The 22,991-nt window shown below is 31.9% G+C and overlaps 2 protein-coding genes across 7 annotated transcripts in view; both read right to left on the bottom strand.

Annotated features, from left to right (window-relative positions):
* The window catches only part of LOC126716548 (protein DETOXIFICATION 12-like), a 138,021-nt gene extending 123,458 nt beyond the window's left edge, over positions 1–14,563 (bottom strand). For 2 of the 5 annotated variants that reach the window (XM_050417439.1, XM_050417435.1), the window contains exon 1: positions 12,767–12,880. In XM_050417439.1, the coding sequence (XP_050273396.1) occupies positions 12,767–12,868 (102 nt within the window). In that variant the 5' untranslated portion in view covers positions 12,869–12,880. Of the gene's footprint in view, positions 1–4,098; positions 4,323–4,438; positions 4,514–4,804; positions 5,244–5,330; positions 5,570–6,165; positions 6,223–6,368; positions 6,456–6,555; positions 7,101–12,766; positions 12,954–14,462 lie in introns of those variants that run through there. The other 3 variants (XM_050417419.1, XM_050417428.1, XR_007652140.1) reach the window with 3 other exon arrangements.
* On the bottom strand, positions 14,200–22,670 carry LOC126716618 (protein DETOXIFICATION 12-like). 2 transcript variants are annotated; one of them, XM_050417504.1, is made up of 7 exons: positions 22,383–22,531; positions 19,330–19,874; positions 18,575–18,661; positions 18,406–18,462; positions 18,082–18,320; positions 16,444–16,649; positions 14,200–14,599 (listed from the first exon to the last, which is right to left on the bottom strand). In XM_050417504.1, exons 2-7 carry the CDS (start codon positions 19,866–19,868, stop codon positions 14,558–14,560), a joined length of 1,170 nt encoding a protein of 389 aa, XP_050273461.1. In that variant the 5' UTR covers positions 19,869–19,874; positions 22,383–22,531; the 3' UTR covers positions 14,200–14,557. The 2 variants fall into 2 exon arrangements, with proteins under 2 accessions (XP_050273461.1, XP_050273450.1); XM_050417493.1 differs by having other exon boundaries at positions 14,417–14,599; positions 22,315–22,670.
* Positions 22,671–22,991: the final 321 nt, after the last annotated feature.

Below are 22,991 nucleotides of genomic sequence, written 5' to 3'. Positions count from 1 at the left end.
GGATCGAGTGAGGGGAATGTAGTCCAAAATCAAGGGAGCCGACCGTAGTTGTTCGTCCTCGCTTACGAAGATCTCGGACCTCAGGAGGTAATTTAGAGCCTGGATGTTGACCAAGCTCAGCCGAGGAGATGTTCGCTCCTTGTCTGCAAAGGCCGTTAAAAGGTTTATGTTAGTCCGAGGAGACATGCAACCAAACCAACAAGTTTAAAATAAAAAGAAAAAAGGGGGGAGAGGAGCTCAAAACTAAGGTCCTCCCCACGGAATCTAGTTCTATGACACCCCACCTGGCGTTCCCGCCCTAGTCGGACAGTGAAGGCTGTTATGCCATGGTCCGGAGACGATCAAATGGTCGTCCTTTAAGCCTTTGCTGGACTTTGGAAGGCAGGATATCAACCTCACTTCGTCAGTCCTGGACTTTAGGTAGTATGAGTCGCCGAGCTTATGGCATTCATAAAGATGAACCACGTCGTGCCATGAAAGGCCGAGGTTCATCTGATCGTTTAGGGCGTCGACACACCCCAGGATCCGGAACAGGTTCATGGTGCATTGATGGGGGGCCAATCTATGACCACGTAGGTAATCCCTAGTTATTCTCCCCATTGGAATCGTCATTCCTCCTTCCACGAAGGCTATCATTGGAATTGCGACTTCCCCTGTTTTCCTCTTGAACAAAATGTCCTCCTGATGGCAATACTCTAAACCTACCTCCGGTGGAATACAATACTTCGCCCTGAAGCCCGCCATACCGGCCGGAGAATCTACCATTTTCTCAAGCCTACCCATCCCCTCTAATCCTAAACAACTTAAAGGCAGTTTGATTAATGAAGAATAACGAAGAAGAAGCGCGCACTTACGGGTAAGAAGCTTGACGGAGTCTTCAAGAGAATGGCGGCGAAAGTAAGAACGGATTGAAGGAGAAGGCTCTGAGACGTTCTGGATACTGGAGTGTTCGTCAAAAGTGAGTGACGAACGCCTTCAAAACCTTATATACTCAGAAGAAGTTGGACAGACATACTTCCGTCTAGAGCAAGTGAAACGCTGTCCACCGTAGATCCGGTCTCCAACCGTTGGATTGGATGAGTGTAAAACCCCAAAAGCTGCAATTACTTTCCCCCGGGTCATTAAACGCCCTCAGCATTAATGAGGCACGTGAGGGCGCACCCCCCCCTTACACGTGTGAAGCAGGAATCCACAACGAACTGTCCAGTAGGCATCAAAATCCCGTCTTTCCTCCTCGGACCCAGAAGAAAAAGCCGGAATTTTGAGGGGCTATTATGGGGGTAAGATTCGCCAGTCAACGTTGGGCCATAGTACTTGTACTAAGCCTAACCACAATAAGAAGCGAAGACACGGGCAGAGGACCCCCCAGCCCAATCATGTTGGGCCGAGCTTGCTTAGGGGCGTCCGAGGAGGAGTACCTCCTCGGACGCACCAAATGGGAGTCCGATTCACACCCTTTACATGGTGAAAGGTCATCCAAAATCAAGGAAGAATGCAAGACGTTCGGGGACCGGGGGGGGGGGCAACCACAACTGCCGCATTAAATGCAAGGAAGCTACTTTTCCAGCCGCATTAATGTGGAAAGGACAGGAGAACAGAATTATCTTGGCCAGTGCAACTCACAGAAAAGAAGGAGGATGTCCTATGGGACAGGCACTCGAGTAGAGGCCCAGATGATTAACAAGTGTAGGGTCATTATCGTAGGAAGGATGTTATATAAGAGAAGAAAATCCCCATGGCCAGGGGATCGGAAAAAAGGAGGAAGAAAAGGGGAGAGAGAAAGAGAAAAGGAGTTGGAGGAACAAAGCATAAGATACAGCCCCACGGACTGTTATCCCAAGAAGCTTAAAGGAATATCCCCACGTCCATATGGTTGCATGGCTTGCTTATAACTACGTTCACTCTGTCAAGACCTAGTTCTGTAACCTACTCTCTATAAATTCATTGTTGAGGGACTTTTAGGCCAGAATCGCTTGCTTATTGGGCCTGAGCCCCCAAAAACCCCCCTACAAAGTCACCATAACTTAGGTGGCTAAATATAATTTCTTATGAGCAAAAACTAAATAATTCCTCAATGAGCATCGTTATTATACTAATCTATATTATATATTAAAGCGAAAACTTAATCAATAATTCAAATTAAATTTTAGTCGCTCTCAAACTGTGTGTAATGTGTCCTTTTAATTGTCTTTAGATTTTAAATCCATTTCAACTATATGCTAAGTGTTTTTCTAATTGTACTCTATTTTTGTGTTAAGTATGTATACATGTAAATTAGCTTATAATTCCTATATATGCATGGTGTAGAACACACACACACACACATAGCAGATTTAGAGACCTATACACTTGTGAGAAGCTACTGCATTTTTGTGCGTCTTAGAGTTTTATAACTAAGTGCTTCCAAATTTTCAACATGCTTTAAAGTGAAAAACTTTGCATTCAACAACAATCAATAAGTTGCTGAGAAGTCAAACATGTACTGGGATCCATGCATACATGAAAAAATCTCTACAAGATCAAGTCCAATTGGGGATTGAAGTAAAGGTTCAACTGTAAGTTAGTATTTTGGGATAGTCTAGGGTAGTGGTAAGATTTCTTATACTTGTAACCTCTTGATTCTTGATTAGTGGATTCTTGGGAGTGGTGAGCTGAAATTCACCTGGTGGAGTTTTTGCCTTGTAAGAGGTTTTTCCCATTCGTCAACAAATTATCGTATCAATTTAATTTCCACTACAATTTAATTTAATTGGTGATTTATTTGTGTCTCCATAATTTGCATGTAATCTGATACAATTAATCAACTTGGTTAATTGAATTAATTAACCGAGATCAATCTATAACCCAACAAGTGGTATCAAAGTGAGCACATTCTAATTAGGTTTTAATCTTTACTTTGTGATCCATTGGTCCTTGCTCTCATGGATCCTGGACAATCATTGATTATTCCTCCTTTTTTTATGGTACTAACTATGCATACTAAAAAGTACGCATAAGAGTGTTTTTGCAGTCCCTAAATAAAAAAGTCTGGCTAGCTATTAAAGTGGGATGGACCAAACTTGTAGAGCCGCCTACGTCATGGGATGATGATAAGATCAAGGCGGCTAACTTCAATAGTAGAGCTTTGAATGCCTTATTCAATGCTGTGATGAATGAAGATTTCGTCCATTGAAAGTGCTAAGAAAGCATGGACCATTCTTCAAAACACCTATGAAGGTACCAAAGCAGTCAAGGACTCCAAACTTCAAAGGCTAACTACAAGTTTTAAAAATATTACAAACCCATGGGTAGAATTCACCCTTTGAAAATCGGCTTGCAAGGGGAGGGTGTCTAAGAGTTTATAAACACATGGTTAAGTTTATACTTAATTCATGTGGGAGACACTAGGATCATAACATATCACCACACTTTGCAGTTGTTGTCCATGACTGCTCATTCTAGTGACACTGGTCTGATGATAGTCTTTTCTCTTTTGGTGGCTCCACTCACCAATCAGTAATTTTAATTTAGCCTCTAGGTTGCTCCTTCTGGGATCCAACCACAAAACCGCAACTCATTTGATCTCATACTCAATGAGCTACGTCCAATCATTCGACATGGTGGTTGGCTCTAATACTAAACATTACAAAAGCATGGTTAGAACTCCCCCTCTAAAACCAGCTTGCAAGGGGAAGGTGCCCAAGAACTTATAAACACATGGTTAAGCTTTATTTCATTGGTAAGTGTTTTAAATATCATCTTTTCTTCATTTCTCATGAATTTCATGCATTTAGACCTAAGTTTTTGAATTTCTTTGGGAATTTTGGGGTTTTTGTTTTTGTGATAAAATTATGGGTTTGGGTGTTGTGATTTTGCTATCACATGGCCATGTATTGCATTCTATTGTACATTAGTTTTCATGCAATTTCTAGGTTGTGTGCTTGAGTAACTTGTGAGTGCGGTAGTTTGGATTGGATTTTTGCCCATGATGCTTTTAATTTTGCACATCACATGCTCATGCATTCCCATGCATTGCTGTTCCTTTCTATTCTCGTTTCTGAGTGTGTGTGTGTTGTTTCCTTTTTCCTTAGTTTTCCTCACTATGGCACCCAAGAAATCTATCCCGTCTAAGATCAACTTGCCTCTTATTCAATAGCTCATAGTTTAGATACATCAACAACGACTAACTCAAATAAAGGGATAACAACATTTGAGGCATCAACAACGACTATCACTTAATTCAAATACGAAACATTTGAGGCATTTATCTTCAGCTGCTGTATCTTCGGCCACCTAGAAATTAACTTCAGTTGCATCACTTGTTCCCTTAGCTTCCACTTGTACTGCAGACATAGCACTAACACTTTTAACACAGCTGGATTTTCCTTCTCAATAAGGTAACTTCCTGGCCAACATTATTTATAGGGGTGGTGCTGACATCAAAGAAAATTTAGCTCACCTTGGTTCTCTGCTCATTCACATCATTATCTATTGGAAGTTTCCTTTTAAATATCCTCTCCCTTGCCATGCTTGCCTGAAATATCAAGAAAGTCCAAAAGAAATTACCCCTTAAAAAAAGGAACACAACGAGTAAAATTCATGAAAAATATTAAGGGAAATACTTAAGTACAATTTCTCAAAGTACAATTTCTTAAATACAGTGCATTAGATTTTCCAACTAAATTTAAGCATATGGTTGCATTGACCAACGAAAGACAAATACCGTTATTTTTTCCGAGTATAATTATATTCAGTGCAACTATGTGTTTAAATTTCTTTCTCAAAAAAATAATGTGTTTAAATTTAAATGGAAAATCTAACGTACTCCTTAATAACATTTATTTGGGCAGGTTCTCTGGTATCAGTTGCCAAGTGGATAGATGAAAATCCAAAGAAATGGAAAAAAGGGAACAAACGTGGGAATTTGATAAGCATTTAGGATCACAATGGTTATCGAAAAATCCTTCCTCCTAGTGTCTTGGCAACCAAGCGAAGGAAAAGGGAACTCCAAGCTAGACTAGGAATAAAAGGATCAAGAGATAGAATTGGAGGATAGACCTGTTTCTCCCAATTTGTACAACTTGTTATAATAGAGAGCATAAGTGTCTGAACAAAAGAACCAGCTTGTATTCCAATCCAAAGGCCCCTTCCTCTTAACTTTGCCAAGAAACCCAATACTATAGCAACTGGAATTCCACAAAGATAGAATGCCCCCAAGTTGACATAAGCCCCTATATGCTGCCGCCCAGATCCTCTAGCAATACCTGAGTTAACAATAACTAGATTGAACTATGCAAAAACTGATATTATGAATAGAAAGTACTCATTGGCAAAAAAGAGAAATTTTCAACCTGAAAGGACCCCTTGTAAGCTGTCCAATAAAACAGATAAAGAAATCTGAGGAGCCATGGTTGTGACATAATCCACAACTTCCTTCTCATTGCTAAAAGCATAACCAAAAACTCGCCGGCTTGCTATAAGGATTGTGCTTACTAAACTGCTCTCCATAAGTGCAAGAAACAACACAGCAAAGACAACTACACGAACAACTTGTGGGCTCCCAGCTCCTAACTCATTTGAAACTCTAGTACTAAACCAAAAAGAAAGAGAAAACATTCTTAGAGATATGAAATTTTAACAGATCAAAATTCCTAATTTATAACTTATTGTGGTTTTCTTTGTGTGAATAAAAAGTCTAATCTTTGTAAAAAATAATTAATGTATTTCTTGTCAAATAAGTAATTGATATTTTTTGTCCATTAAAAAATAAGATGTGAATGATTATAGATAGACAGCACATTAAATGATTTGTTGGTCTTGGCCCAAGGATCCTCTTGTATGGGAAAAGGAGAAGTTTCTTAGAATAAGAATAGTTTGATAGTTTTCTTGGGGTTGAAAGGAATTCCATTTGTGAGAGCTATGTAAGAGAGATTGATAGTTGTATTTCTTATTAACTATAGTGGATTTGATCTCTCTCCATGGAGTTAGGCTATTTGTTGAACTACAAAAATTCTAGTGTTCTCTGTGTGTGCCAATTGATTTATATGTTTTTATTGATATTTGTTCACATTCTTAATGTTATTACACAAGAAGTATCATATCTCCTGCATTTACCACGATAAACGGCAGTAATATTAGCTATGAATGTCTTTATATGTATGTTTAAATATATTTGATTGAGCAAACCTTGCAGCAGAACCAAATCCATAAGGTATTGTATAGAGTGTAGTGCTGGTACTGAGACTGTCAAGAAAAGTTAACAATAAATTAAATATTCAGATTCTTTGGAGGAATGGATCTCATTAGTGCATATAGATCAAAGAAAAATTCTGATTAATTTGTAGAAGATCCATAGTGTTCTTGATATGAAATGCTACAAGAAAACTTACCATACAGAAAGAACTGAAGTTTCAAGTTCTGGCTTGGGTAAAAGCCCAGACAATAGTACAAGAAGCTCAAAAGACCACCACTCGAGGCTGCAATCATCGAAATGAATAAAAACATCAAAGAAAAACAATAATAAATATGAACATATACACTCAATTCTTTACAATGGGAGCAAATGAAAGCAATTACCAAACCATTATAGCAGAAGGGATAGCAAAGCGAAAAAACTCCCCAATTCCTTCAAAGAGCTCCATAGAAATTGGAGCATGGGTTTTTGCGCAAGCAGGAGAGTACTTCATGTATAATGCAAGCAAAATCACATTAAACCAATATGAAATACTAAGAGCTAAAGCTGCTCCTAGGTTTTCCATTCCAGACTTGAATACTAAAGCCCAACATAAAGGTATGTGGAAACATAGGGTGGCAAAAGAGCCTATAAGCATTGGCATGACCAGACCCTGTGTCAGAAAGTATCTAATGAGCGGTTGAAGTGTTGCATGAGCAAAGAGTGCAGGAACAAGCATAGTTGTGAATTTTCCAGCTTCATGAGAAATTAGAGGGTCTTGGCCTATAAAACTTAGTAACTTTTCCGTGTTGATCCATATCCAAGATAGAGGAAGACAGACTAGGATCAGAGAAAATATAGCAGTGTAAGTTTGAACACCAATTTTCCGATATTGCTGAGCTCCATAAGCTTGCCCACATAGAGTTTCCAGTGCACTTGCCATTCCTAACTGTTGTCACATATACAAAATAGAAAATCCACTTAGTTCTTTAAAATAAATAAGTTCAAGTTCTGTTGATCTGAATAGAAAATCCTTTGTCACATTCCTCCATTTGTTGAAATTGTCCCAATTTGAAGAATTAAAAAGAAGTTGTTGTGGGATTCCCAAAAAAAAAAAAGGTTTTTGGGGAGGAGTCAAAATAAGATATCATTTTAATTCCCCTCAAATCATTTCCATCTTCTTTTTAAAATCCAAACATGATGAATTAACCATTTCATCGCTTTCTAGTTTCTATCTACTGCTGTCTTCTCCCCTTACTGTTGGGTTAGTGTTAAACAAAAGCATAGAGCTTTTTGTGGGTCACTGGTTCAGGGTAAGGTACCACTGCAAAGGAGAAGGCTGGCATCTATAATTATTAGGAATGGGATTTTATTTCATCGGTCACTAGACTCCTATCGTGCACATTAAATTCAATCATCGAACGTTATGAAACTTTTTTTTTCTTAATGGTATAAGGATTTAGGAGATCTTCAGTGCAGCCTCATTGATCTCATGTCACATATAAATTCATACTTTCTCCTCATAATACTAATGTACATGTCTACATCATGAAATTGATACTAATTAAATAATGTAACACTGCAAATTTTCCCACAGTAAGTTTGGAAGCACGAAAAACACAATTCTTAAAATGATAAGTTGCTATTAGTAGATAAAATAATTAATATTACTAAAGAATTCATATAAAAATCAGTAAAAATTTGTGAATTCAAGTGTAAAGAAACTTTTTTTTTTTTTTTTTTGATAATCTTGTAAAGAAACTTGTTCTGTAAGTAACTAACAATACTCACTCTCCCAAATAACTATGAATTACTCACCCATCTCCAACTCTACCCATCGTCCGGTCCACTTTGAAAAGACATCCATTTATTGAAGATAGTAACTAGTCTACAACAATTATTTATGCAAACCAAACCATTTAGTGAAGAGGAAGTGGGACTGAAAAGTGTTAGGGTTTTAGACCCCAATTATCTCAGATTTTATCAAATATTAACCAAATAATTAATTAGATTAATTATGCAATAAATCTGAATCAATTAAAGATCAAAAAAGCAAAGATCACATGAACACCAAGAATGATGATCTAAGAAAACTTTTGAAATTGTGGTTTCAAAGTAAAAAACCTAGAAGGATTTAACCTAAACAATTCTCAAGGCAAGATTTTACTAATAAAACTGAAGTTTATACAATAGACTTAACCTTAAATCTATTGCTACCAGTAGCGGCTCTAAGAATTTTTTTAAGGGTAATCATTAAAAAACTTAAATTAAACAGAATTTAATAAAAATAAAACTTGAATATATTGACATAAAAAAATTTCAAATACATAAAGTTCTAAAATTTCCTTCTATGAGCTTTTCATATTTGAAATTGTTATATGATAGTTTCATTATTAATACTATCAGTTACATCTTTTTTAATACACGCAATCAAGTAATCATTAAACTACTGCTCTCTCATTCAATTACCAAAATCTTGCCTAAATAAGTAACAATATAAACAAAATGCATCATCTTTTTTTATGATATATTCCAACTAATATTTTGTATTCTTTAAACTAATCAGGATTAAATCAATGCAATGCTCCACTAATTTCATTTTTAGGGAAATCATGGTTAAGAGGTTGATAAAAATATCTTTGTAAATATGCTCTTTTTATTTTTTATTTTTTTCCTTATCATTAGGATAAAAAGATAAGACCTTTTCTCATAGCCTAAGATTTGAAAGAAGATTATTCATCGACCAATAGAAAAGCAAGATCTGAAATCTAGCACGAATCTCGATCGGTTGAGATGTGCATCTCGATCAGTTGAGATAAATGAAACTGATCAATATAAACTGAGGTTAATAAACTTAATTTCTGTCAGTACAGTCCCTATTCTACAAGTTTCCGGTTTTTGTACTTCTCCCATTTTCTTATTTCTTTCGCAAGACAGCTTATAGAACTTTAGGCAAATTGTGGCTGAAAGTTAATTGCCTAGGGAAGCTTATAGAGGAAATATGAGAAATGTTTTGAAGATATTTCCGGTGTGAGCAAGAGAGAAAAAATTCTGAAATGAGAGATAATAATAATAATAATAAGTTTCATTCGAGTTACACTTGGTCAAAACCATTGAAGCCCCTTATAATGGTATATAAAAATAAGCTAGACTTCTACAAAAATAAGCTGTGCTTCTACAATAGTACTAATTGGCCCCCCTTTAAAATTTAATATACTCCACTGTTAGTTTCTTATGTAGACCCCTCCCAAATAAAACACGCGCTTTTAGCAAAACCTAATAAATGCCTAGTTGCCATGTGTCATTTTTATATTTTATATTAAGAATGCAAAAGTGCAATGTATTTTTTGTGCGTTCATTTTGATGTGCATTGTGCACAATGCACTGAGGGTTTTATACTCCCAACAAATTTGATTTTTTTTTTTTTTTTTCTCATCATCTCATTCTTTTTCACTAGCTGATTTTGTCTTTTACTTTTGGATTTAGGTGATTGATAAGTTGTGCTAACATTGAATTTCCTTTTAATTTTTTTTCTAGAAGAGAATTTATGTTACAATAGAGATTTATTTATTTATATATTTTAAGATTTGAATAGAAAATCTTATAGAATTGATATTGATGAATTTTATTCTATGAAAGATTAGCGTCAAACATAACTTTTATAGGAGATGCTAAATCTTTTTTTTTTTGGTTCATGTTTATAGCAAATTAGTCATTTTTGTACAATGATTTGAGTTTAGAAAGATTATTAAATTGCATTGATCATTTTGTATAGAGAAATATTATATCCACAACATTTTCACAACAAATCCTAAGTGTTAGGCTATTAATAACTGTTAATTGCAATAGTGAGTTCAAATTAGAACTAGTAATAATTTATTATATAAATGTTGTGAATGTAGTACTTCTCTTTTATATATAACATATGTGTGAGGTATGACTAACTTATGAATACATAATTAGGCCTCTCAAATAAAAAATCTTGGCTATGCCTCCTGCAGGGATAAAGCCAAAATTTTGAGTTAAGGGGGATGGTTTTATTATTGGCTGTGTGCAACGGTTTCAATCTTTGACTTTGATACTACTTAGCTACTGAGATTTTTTTTTTTGTAGATAAGAACAAAATTAGTTTTGTTTAGAATTTTTTAAAGGGCAAGGTTGTTTATTTTGGATTAAATTGGTTGATTGACTTTAATTTTTTTTAGTTTTACTATTGGTAATTTTTGTTGATGAGGTCTTTTTTTTTTTTTTTTGGCTTGTATATTTTGTTTTAGATTTTAGATCTATAAATTTTATTATGGTCACTAAAATAAGGAAAATGTGAGAGTTACAAACTTTTTTATAAATTACTGATGTAATAAGTGGTTACTAGAAAGTAAAAAAATGATGTAAGTGGTAGGCCCATATGCGAACCAATAGGAATTTGCTACCAAAACAATTTGTAAAAATATTGTAAAAGAGTTTGTGAGTATAACATTACTCTTAAAGAGATGTGCTATATCTATAACATTTTCACAACAAATCATAGGTGTAAAGTTGTTATTGTGGTGAAAATATTGTGAATATAGCATTTCTCCAATTACCATTACAACATTAAATACTTATCTAATTAATAAGTTGTAGATTACCAAAACTCTAATGGTAATCTACACCATTATCCATTACAACATTAAATACTTATCTAATTAATAGTCTCCTCATCATCTCTCTCCTCATTAAATATATGTTATGTCGCTTTTTCTCTCTCTTTATTAAATCTTTCTTTCCTTTTTCTTTGCAATTTCTCCTACTCTCTCCTACCTTCTACACTTTTATTATAAATCAGCTTTTTTCTCCATGAATAGCACTTTCCTTATACCTATATAGTATTAAATGAGGAGAGAGAAAATAATTGTCTTAAATTAAGTTAAATGATATGTAGTTGACTTTTTATCATTGAATCTCTCATAAATTTAGTGCATATAAAAGGTGTAACTTCACCAGAGTTACACTAGTGTAATTTGAACTCATCTCTTTTTTTTCAAGTTGAGTTTAACACTTTTACAAATTTTAAAAAAAAAAAAAAATTCCAAAGAACCTATATATATATATATATATTATAATAATAATAATAGGTAAAGTAGAGAGAAAATCCAATTAAATTTTAAATTGGAGTTCAATTAGAGTCTAATTTTGCGTCATATGTCTCATCTAATCTAAATTTTAGAATTTTGTGCTAAGTGAATTAATTTAGTGTAAAAATTAAATTTCAATTAGAGTTTAATTTTAGACCACGTGTCCCATCTAATCTAAATTTTTAAATTTTGTGCCAAGTGAGTTAATTTAGTATAGAAAACGAAGAGTCCAATATAATAAACCATAAAAAACATAATCATAGAACTAAAAAAAAAAATTCAAATTTATATATATAAATTTTCTCTAAACTTTACCTATTAATAGGTAAAGTTTAGAGAAAATTGAATTAGAATTTGAAATTATAATCTAATTTTACACCATGTGTCTAAATTTATGTAGAAACTATACCATAATTATCTACTTAAACTTGTGCCATGTGTTTACTTCAATTTTTTAGTATTTGTGTCGAGTGAGTTAATGAGTGCAAAATACTATAAATCTAATATTAATGAACTAAAAAAAAAAAAAAAAATCAAATACACTCAAATAAAAATCACCACATGTTTCTCAAAAAATAAATAAAATAAAAATCACCACATAACAAAAATCACCACATGTTCTATATTATTAAAAATTAGAAAAAAAAAATGATCATAATTAGTATTAAATTTAGGTAAGAATTTTAATATGTGACTAATTACATTTACTTTAAAAAAATAATTTGACTAATTATCTATATTTTATGATCAAAATTGTGTTTAATTTTAAATGTATCTATATGTATGCATGAATGCATGTGTTACAAGCTTTAAAAGAAAATTAATTTGACTAATTATTTATATTTTTATAATAAAAATTTTGTTTAATTTTAAATGTATCCATGCGTTTGCATGGAGTTACATGCTAAATGCTAGTTTATACAAAACATGATCCTCTCCATCTCTAGTCAGCTTTACTAATGGAAATCAAGGCAAAGATACGAAATCTATTCAATCCCATTTTTACCATATCTGACTATGGGCAACCATATCCTTAATATTGAGATGTTCTAAGGAAATAATTGCACATTATCCTCCAGAGTCCAGGCAATCACTAGCTCCCATCATACCAAATCTAGTCCTTGTCAACCACTATTGTTATTATATCCCTCCAAGTAAGCAATCACATAACATTTCCAATAATTACTCTATTATACAATTGATTGCATATTTTTATGATTCTTATTATATATTATAGAATTAAGCCTTTTTTGTATTATATAAAATGAGGCGTGATCACACTCTATACTTTTAAAAATATACAATAATTTCCCTCCATTATTTGATTTCTCTCGATCTCAATTTCATCTATTTTTACTATTAAGATTTTATTTCCAAAATTTAGTTGTGTGGTCCATTATTTAAAATTTTAAATGTTGTAACAAGTTGATTGATAAGAAAAAATCTGATATCCTTTCAAATGGCAACAAAGAAAACAAAAAAATAAATAACAAAGGCTTACAAGAAGACTGAAGCCGGTGACTCCACAAAGAGAGATGGCTATAGCAGTGCTAGAGAGAGCAAGTTCACCCAGATGACCCACCATCAGATGACCCACCATCATTATTGAAATGACCTGCAACATGTACTGTGATAGAGTCACCGCTACCATAGGACCAGCCAAGAGTCCCAACCTCTTGAGCTCACCACTGAAAGTAACCCATGTTAGAGATGGAGTTTCTGATTTTCTTTTCTCTTCTGCTAATAAACTCTCTTCCGTGCCTTTCTCTGTGTCTCTGTTAAAATTCATTCTCAGCCACCTCACTCGCTCAAATGTGGAACAGGATAGGATAGACTATAGAGATGCGTTTTGGAGTTTTGGTATTTCATTTCATGGGCTAGGCCTATATATGCCTTAGATTTTGTTTTTTTTTTAGCGTGTAAAGAGAAAAGGCGACAACGAAATTGTAACATTTGTGTAGAATGAATGAACCACGTTGCAAAAGTTTGCATGAGGTTTGAATTCCTGTTTACTTTTTTATGAATTTTGAATATGAATTTCTGTTTTTTAAAATGAGTATATTAAGGCAATTAATTTTATTATAAAATTATAAAATAATTAATTTTCCTAACAATATTTTATATTTCCCATAAATTTAGTATTAAAACTTCTCTAACTTGATTTATTAACAATTATGTTAAGGATACCGGATAACATAACCTTGTTTTTAAAATATATAATGTATAAAGTGTAAAAACAAAAAAATCGCCTGAGAAAAAATGCAGGGCATTCATCAACATTAAAGATGAAATTTTATCTGGGAGGCCGTAGGTATTGTAGTTCGGCGATTGTAATTCCATCAAAAGACAATCTGATAATTTTACTTTTTTTGGGAAATTGCTCTTTTCTCTAATCTCTACGTTTAAATGGTTATTGGAGACATGGACTGACTGATCAGTTTGAGTCTTTTGACTGTTCACTTCAATTTAGGATCAAGTACTTTGAATACTATCCAAAAAAAATAGTCCGAAATAAAGTTTTTCTTTTTTTAGGGAAGACCAAAATAAAGTTAAGAGTACTTAGAATCCATTTGGATATCGCTTATTTTGCTAAAATTTAAAAACTGAAAAATGAAAATATTATAGCAAAATAATTTTTAAATGTATAAATAGTGTCGTGAGACTCATTTTTAATGAAATTTTTGTTAAAAAAAGGTTTGTAAGTCCTGTAAATAATGTATGGAACTCACTGGAACTCAGTTAACATTTTTCTCAAAAAAAAAAAAAAAAAACATGAGTGTGGAACGCGAACGTGAAACTCAATATCCAAACGGATACTTAATTTGCATAAATTTGAAAATTGCTTTTATACGAAAGTAACAAGGATCAAGTACTCTAAATAAATTTGAAAATTAAATTATTTAATTAAACGAAAGTAAAGCAAGAAGACCGAAATAAATTTCCCTCAAATTTAGAAGGTACAATTTATTATTATTATTTTTTTTTTTGGAGAACATATCATGAACTTCTAGATAATCACATAATTCTTAATCAAATCATCTAAGATTAAGATTTTACGATGTACAAGTACGTGATGATGATTATCTGCTGGATGATAATTCATCGACCGGACGATGGTACACTTTTTTTTTTTTATCAATATCAAATACAATTATTTCAGAAGCTTCATTTCCATATAATGTGAAATTTGATTTTACCTCAATTAAGCAATATTTCTCTCATACATATGCAACATGAAATCAGCTCTTTGAAAATTCTTCGCATACTATACTGACGTTAATTCATTTTCTAATCAATTTCTTGGCTCGAACAACCTCTCCCTTGCCTTTCGTGCCTGCACATGAAGATCCCTTTAATTATTTATGATTTAAGTCAGAATTTGACTATAATTATTAATTATAACAAAATCCCAATATCGCATATCCCAATGTCCCGACCATGAGAGAGAGAGAGGTGCTAAATGTGTTACCCCTTTTTTTTTTCTTTTTTTAATAATGCTGCCATGTTACTTGGGTCCTAATAATTAAGGTGACATGATCCATATATAGAATCAAGTTTCCATAACTTTGGTGGCTAAATATCATTTCTTATGAGCAAAAACTAATAAATAATCTATCAATGATCATCCTTATTATACTAATGTATGTTATATATTAAAGCGAGAACTTAATCAAGAATTCAAATTAAATTTTAGCTGCACTCAAATTTTGTGTAATGTATCCTTTTAATTGTCTTTAGATTTTAAATCAATTTCAACTACATGTCTTTTTAATTGTACTCTATTTTTGTGTTAAGTATATATATACATGTAAATTACCTTATAATTCCTATATATGCACATAGTTTTGAAACCTGGACCGTTTAATGAACCGGGAAAGGGAGAGCTTCAAGGTTTTTGAAGTTAAATTGAGGTTCAACCGAGGTCAAACTGTGATGTGTCATTTAATTTTTTAATATATTTGATACTTAAATTGATTTATATTTATTAATTTTTCATTCCTAACCAACAAGATGTGCGTGGCCCAATGGTTTGTATGCTGGAGATGTTATTTCACTTGCTGAAAACAAGTTTAAGTCCTACCAGCAGCATATTTTCATCAATTTTTACCAAAATAATGACATGGCTGAACTGCAATCCAAGGACCGATTCTCGATTAACCCGGCTAGACCAGCCGTTCCGGTCCAGGTTTAAAAATACTCCTTCCGTCCTAATTTATTTGTCATGTTTCAAAAATCAACTTTTTAAAAGAATATCAATGTATATGCATGGTGTAGAACACACACCCACATATGTAGTATTTCTACTTAATAAATACTCCTTCCGTCCCAATTTATTTGTCATGTTTCAAAAATCAACTTTTTAAAAGAAAATCATTTATTGTCTTGTCTGTTATATAAAAAGGGTGCGGCTTGTGTCCAGCAAAAGTTATCACTAGACATGTTGGATTGCGAACAAGTGTCCACTCTTGGACACGTGTTCGAATCCTAACGTGTCCAGTGATAACTTTCACTGGACACAAGCCCTTCCCGTATAAAAGTATATAAGTTTCCAAAACTACCATTAAATAAATTTATCAAAAATAGTTTTGGAAATAAAGTAGGAGCATAATAGGAACATTAACTTTTTAAGGAAATATCATTTATTGTCTTATATGCTATATAAAAATGTATAAGTTTTCAAAACTACTTTTAAATAAATTTATCAAAAATAGTTTTGGAAATAAAGTAGGAGCATAATAGGAACATTAGTAAATTAATGGATTTTAATTTTAAAAAAGAACAATATTTTGGGACATCCAAAAATGGAATAGAAGACAAACAAATTGGGAGGGGGGAAGTAATAAATTGTATACAATCATAGTATTACATAAAAGTATAATAAATTCAAATTAGGTACTTTTGTATTTTTTAAGTTTAGATACATGAATTTGTATGTAAACGTAATTAATACACAATTAAAGTTTAATTAAAAGGGTTTACCCACAAAAGAAAAAGTATAAGTGAAAGGACTTGTTTGGCATGAAATTGGCTCTATGTGGAGGGCCTCACTTGATTGTGCTATATCATTGGATATTTGGATTTTCTTTGGAGTGGTCATATAATATTAGTGCTAGATACTAGGGATTTGAATGTGAACATTTTGGCTAAACTAAGATTAAAAAGGAATGTAGATTGGACCTGTTTTTCCCAATTTGTACAACTTGTTATGATAGACAGCAAAACTACTTGAACAATAGCACCGGTTTGTATTCCAATCCAAAGGCCCCTTCCCCTCAGCTGCAGCCAGAAACCCAACATAGCAGCAGTCGGAATTCCACAAAGATAGTATGCACCAAGATTCACATTAGCTCCTATGTGCTGCCACCCACATCCTCTAGCAACACCTGTTATAAAATATCACTATATAGAATTATGCCAAAAAAAAAAATTTGCAAAAAATTCATTTTAAACCCTATAGTTGAAGAGTGCAACAAATTAAATCTTATAATTTCAAAAGTAACGAATTAAATTTTGAAATTTTGGAAAATAAAAAATTAAACCCTCAACCTTTATTAAACCTCAAATACTAAGGTTTAATTTAATACTTTTGAAACTATAGGTTTTAATTTGTTATTTTTTGAAAGGTGAGAGTTTATTTATTACTTTTGAAACTATATAATTTAATCATATAATATACTATATAATAAAATTTGAGCTTAGAAGTCGTGATTGCGCCAAGTAACTACTCTCACTGATTAATAATTTAATTTTATATTATTTGTTAGGATATATTTCGTCAAATTAAGGGATAATATTTAAAAACTATTTAATTTAGGTAAAATTTTATCGTTTAAATTTCAACAAATATTAAGTTTTATTCAAAATAAAATTTTATTATAAAAAATTCTAAACTTTAATCCCAAAAACAAGTAACAACAACCCATGTTTTCTTTCTATAAATAAAAAAATAAAAAACCACGTTTTAACTTATACTCCAACTAAAAGTTAATTATCAATATTTTAAGAATAACAAATTAATTTATATTATTTGTTATGATATAATTCCTCAAATTAAGGGATAATATTTAGCAATAGTTTAATTTAGATAAAACATATCACTTAAATTTTAACAAATTTAAATTTTATTCAAACCATTGCATCTTATTAGGTGTACATCTTATTAGGATACACCCCACGTTGTTGTATTTTTTTCACTTTTTTTTTTCCCAATGGGCAACTTATGTTATGTTTTAATCTAATAAATTTATTTTACTTATTATTCTTTACTTCTAAATTTGCATGAAGGATATTATGCCAAAGGAAGTTTACTATAAAGAAGCAAAATAATGGACACTCATTTAAGTTCTTGATTCTCTTATGTAAGTTTTAAATTTTTTTTTTTTTATTCTCATTTTTTGAACTCTTTTGTATATGCTTTGATTTTAGGTTTTGATTATTGTATTTAATTTGTGAGTATGTTAATTTTTTTAATTAATTAGACTATCACTAGGAAAAAAATCTATATTGAGAAACTATTTTGTTTATTATTATTTGTGTTGGCTAAGACATAGATTAAAGATAACCAATAGGAATGATCAAACTCATTCCATGTCTCATATTAAGAAATTAACACAAAGCACAAAGAGAATTTTAAAATATAAAAATAGATAAACACCGATAAAGTCCAAACTCTAAACAATCAAAACTTTCTTATTTTAGAATTTATTATTACTATTTATTATTACTCTTTAATTTGTTACTCCTTAATATGTAATTTTTTCAGGCTATTTTCTTTAGTAGAAATTTACTCATTGGCAGAAAAGACAAAATTCCAACCTGAAAGTACCCCTTTAACGCCGTCCACTGTAATGGATAGACAAATCAGGGGAGCCATGGCTGTGACATAGTCCACAACTTCCTTCACGTTGCTAAAACTGTAACCAAAAACATGCCGGCCGACAAAGAGGGTTGTACTTAATATGAAAGCCTCAGTGACTCCAAAAGAAAACCCAGCAAAGACGGCTATCCTAGCAGCTTGTGGGTTTCCAGCTCCTAATTCATTTGAAACTCTAGTGCTATAATGCAAAGAAAAGATTAATTAAATAATGCATTACACATTTGTGCATGATAGAGTGTGTGAGTACTTGTCTAGGAGCAAACCTTACTGCAGCACCAAGTCCGTAAGGCATTGCATAGAGTGTTGAGATGGTAGTGAGACTGTCCAGAAAAAAATAGACAGTAAATTAGAACAATTTTGAGGTTCAAATCACAATTTCCAATTAACTTTAAGAGTATCCAAGTTGTACTGATACTTTAAAGGAAAACCTACCATATAGAAAGAACTGAAGCTTCAAGCTGTGGATTAGGTGAAAGCCCAGATAGCAAGACGAGAAGCTCATACGACCACCATTCAAGGCTAGAATCAACAATCATTGAAAAAATATATGTATAATTATTAATTAGTCTCTTAAAAAAGAATTACCTTTTCTTATTGTTACAATTATCATAAGTAAATTATAAATGAATATAATTAAAATAAATATACGATTTTATTATTATACCCTTTCGTTTTATTTTTCTTTATAGGAATAAAATCAATATTTCAAGTCCATTAGCTCTAGCCATCATCCTTACCACTAAACTTCCAATTCTAAATAGAGAAACATGTAGAACACTTCTTAAAAATATATTTCACTAATCCTTAATCCATGCAATAATTTGGAAAAAAATATTTAATTCAACTTAGGGAAAATAATTCATATATTTCTAGAGAAGATCAAACCTAATTTAATCATAATATGTTAATATTTGGATGGTTTATTTAAAAGGACAATAAGTTTTAAACAGTTCAAACTTCCAACTATAACGTAATTTAATATTATTAGTAACTTTAAACACAAGTTAAAAAATTTTATTATAATAAAAATGTGGAAAATTGTAAGCTTTCAAAAACTCATGTGACAACATTAACATTAAAGAAAAAGTTAATGACTTCATTTTATATTATTATATGATATAGAAATATATATGTTGTTTCCATTCTCTCAACCTTTCTAAACAAGCTGCTAGGGAAAGGTAAATTACCAAATCATTATGGCAGAAGGAATAGCAAAGCGAAAGAACTCTCTTATTCCTTGGAACAACTCCATTGAAACAGGGACACGGGTTTTTTCACAAGCAGAAGAGTACTTCATATATAATCCAAGTAAAATGACATTCAACCAATTAGAAATACCGAGTGCCACTGCTGCTCCAAGGTTATCCAAGCCAGACTTGAATATCAAAACCCAACTTATAGGTACGTGTAAACAAAGACTAACACAAGCGCACCCAAGCATGGGCATTATCAAACTTTGTGTCTGGAAAAATCTAATAAGTGGTTGAAGAGCAGCGGAAGCAAAGAGTGTAGGAATAAGCCAAACAATGAATTTACCAGCTTCATATGAAATTAGAGGGTCTTGGCCAATGAGACTAAGTAGCTTTCCCATGTAAATCCATAACAAAGACACAGGGAAACAGACTAAGGTTAGAGAAAATATAGCTGTGTACGTCTGGATTCCAAGCTTTCGATACTGCTGAGCTCCATAAGCTTGCCCACATAGGGTTTCTAGTGCACTCGCCATTCCAAACTGTTGGGAACATAAGGAGTTACAAAGTCTAGTTAGTTATCAAGTGTAGATAAATTTCCATACAAAAATTCTAAAACCACATAAAATATCATAACTTATACCACAACTATCCACATGGTAGACTATGAATAGTGAAAAAAAATAGTGGGTCTATATGAAAGTAATCGGTAACCAATAATAATTTGACATGTAAAATAATTGTGATAAAAGTTGTAGTATTTTATGTAGTACTAGAATTACTCATTTACATATATATTGAGAAATAAACAAAACATAAGCTTCTTGGGTACTATGTTTTAAGTATAGTTTCTTAAGGTTTTTTAATTAAATTTAACTATTATTAACCATCATTAAATTTGAGTTTTTTTTTACAAAAAGATGTGTTATATTAATTAATACAGTGTTATATGATTGAATTTAATTGAAAAACTTAATTTAGCATTTAAGAAAGAAATTGAACATAAGTTTTTTTTTTTTTTTAATTACCCCACCATTTCAAATCATGAATCAGATTAAATAATCATCAAAGTAGTAGCACTTCAAGTTTTTTATTACTCCAAGTAAAAATAATTTTCATCATGATGATACTTAAGGATATGACACAATATGTAGCACCCCAAGCTGTGACCCCTTTGGCCTCTATGATTGTGATTATGAATATGAAATAATTTTCATCATGATGAGACTAAAGATACCGATCCCATGTGCATCCAATTACAATCAAACCAAAAGAGTTTATTCGCTGTCTCATCATATTCCGTCTTATTGCATGCATGTTTTAAAGTTAAATGACAGCAACCGCTCCTACCAACTAGAGAGTATTTAATGACAAGATTCCAAATTGCTTATGTAGACCAATATAATATTAATCGGAGATTTGGATTCTAGTTTAGTTTTTGGGTGAGTGATTTGGATTTTAGTTAATTAGTTCAATCCGTAAAAATTTATCATCATTGAATGGATCTCGTCTATACCAAAAATAAATCAATTAATATCTTTATTTGATGGTATTAATATTTTGAAAAAGTATATATATTAAATTTTAAACAAAACATAAGTACAATTTCTTGTGAACTATGTTTTAACTACGGTTCCTGAAGTTTTTTTATTTAAATTCAACTATTGTGAACTATGTTTTAACTATAGTTCCTGAAGTTTTTTATTTAAATTCAACTATTATATACTGAATTTGAATAGTCTATACAAAAGGATTTGTTATGTTGATTAATACAATTATACAATTGAATTTAATTAAAAAACTTAATTCAATTACCTAAGAAATTAAACATAAGTTTTTTTTCAAGAAATTTTCCTCCCCTTTCAAATCATGATTTAGAATAAATAATTACCAATGTAGCACTCCAAGTGTGTGCAAAAATAAAGTTATTTGTGTGCATGTTACATATCTACCGCTCATATATCCACATGTGCATTTGGTGTCTTGTTGGTGGATCCAAAATATACTAATGTCATTGTGCATTTGGTGTCTTGTTGGTGGAGCCCAAATATACTAGTGTCATATATTTTTAATATTGACCTCAAACAGGTACCTATGTCATTCTGCGACTTATGCAGCACCCACATCCAAGAATAATAGAAAATGTTGTAATAAATTTGTATTTACATATTTAATATTAATACTATTGTAATATTATATAGTTATAAATTTATTCATTTTTAATTGTTCTAAATTTTAGAAACAAGTGATAATTATCATAGTATCAAAACAAGTGTGGTATAAAAATTAATAATAAAATATAATAATAATAAAAATGCTTAGGGCTCATTATTGGCAAAATGATCATAGACATATAATCATCCAAATTCCAAAAGATAAATTTAATTTTGAGTCCAGCAATAAAACCACCCTTAATTAATCTATTAATACATTTCACTTATAAAAAGAAAAACAAAAATAGAAGTGTCCCACTTAAATCACAAATTGCTATTTTTTGTATTTCTAAAAGTACACTACCCAAATGCAATGCAACCAGCACCAGAATTTAAAACATAGGAATCCCATGAAGTTTTGAAGATGAAATTTATTAAGCCCCGATCATTTCCAATAGATTTTTTTATGGTAAAAAAGGCATCCATCTGGTCATGACAAAAAGTCACTATGTCCTTATATTCTTGCCTAGTTTTTGTCAATCTTTTTCTTTGTTCATATAGAAAGTATATGTTTTTCTCATACTGTGAACTAGGTAATATTATAACTCATAACTTAATTAAACATGTCAGGCATGTTAGTGATTATTCAATGTGGATGAATGATGTATTTCCACACTTTCAAGACGTTCTTCTAATTGATTATGGCTAATTTATTAGTGACAGTATATGGTATTTCTTCTATAAAAAAAATCTTTTGAGAAAAAAAAATCGTTTTTTTTTTTTTTGAATTATTTAAATGATACTTGAAACTTAAGAGAGAGAAGCTCACAAGAAGACTAAAGCCGGTGACACCAGCGAGAGAGATGGCTATGGCAGTGCTAGAGAGAGAAAGCTCACCCAGGTGACCCACCATCATCAATGAAATAACTTGCATCAAGTTCTGGGTTAAAGTCACAGCCACCATGGGTCCTGCTATGCATCCCACTCTCTTCAACTCCTGAGTCAAAGCACTCCATGTTACACTCTCGTTTTTCACTTCTGATTTCTCTTTCAGTAATAAACTCTCTTCCATGCTTTTCTCTGTGATCTCCCCTCCCATGGTACTCACTGGTGAGTGTTCCTCAGCATAGACTCAGTGCCAGTGAGAGAGAGAGAGAGACAAGGACATTGGCACATTTCAAAGGCTATAAATATTCGTGTGTTGGCGAGATTCATGCGTGATATATAGGATATTCGTCATGGAACATGTCAATTATACGAAACTTTTGTGAAATTTTTTTATTATTTTTTATTCATTCTTTCATTTATGTATTTGTTTGCTAATAATTAAGTTTATCTTATGTACTAACATATATTAGTTAATAGCCTTGAGAAGAATTCAGTGCACCATACCAGAATTAAATAGAAGTCCACTTTAAGTAATGCAAAGAAACAAAAACATAGTTGAAGCAAAAAAAAAAACAAAAAACAAAAAACAAAACAAAAGCATAGTTGGAAATAGCTAGG

Source organism: Quercus robur, chromosome 1 (assembly GCF_932294415.1).
Source record: "Quercus robur chromosome 1, dhQueRobu3.1, whole genome shotgun sequence".
In the NCBI taxonomy this organism is placed as follows: Eukaryota; Viridiplantae; Streptophyta; class Magnoliopsida; order Fagales; family Fagaceae; genus Quercus; species Quercus robur.
This window is presented reverse-complemented; position numbering and strand designations above follow the sequence as displayed.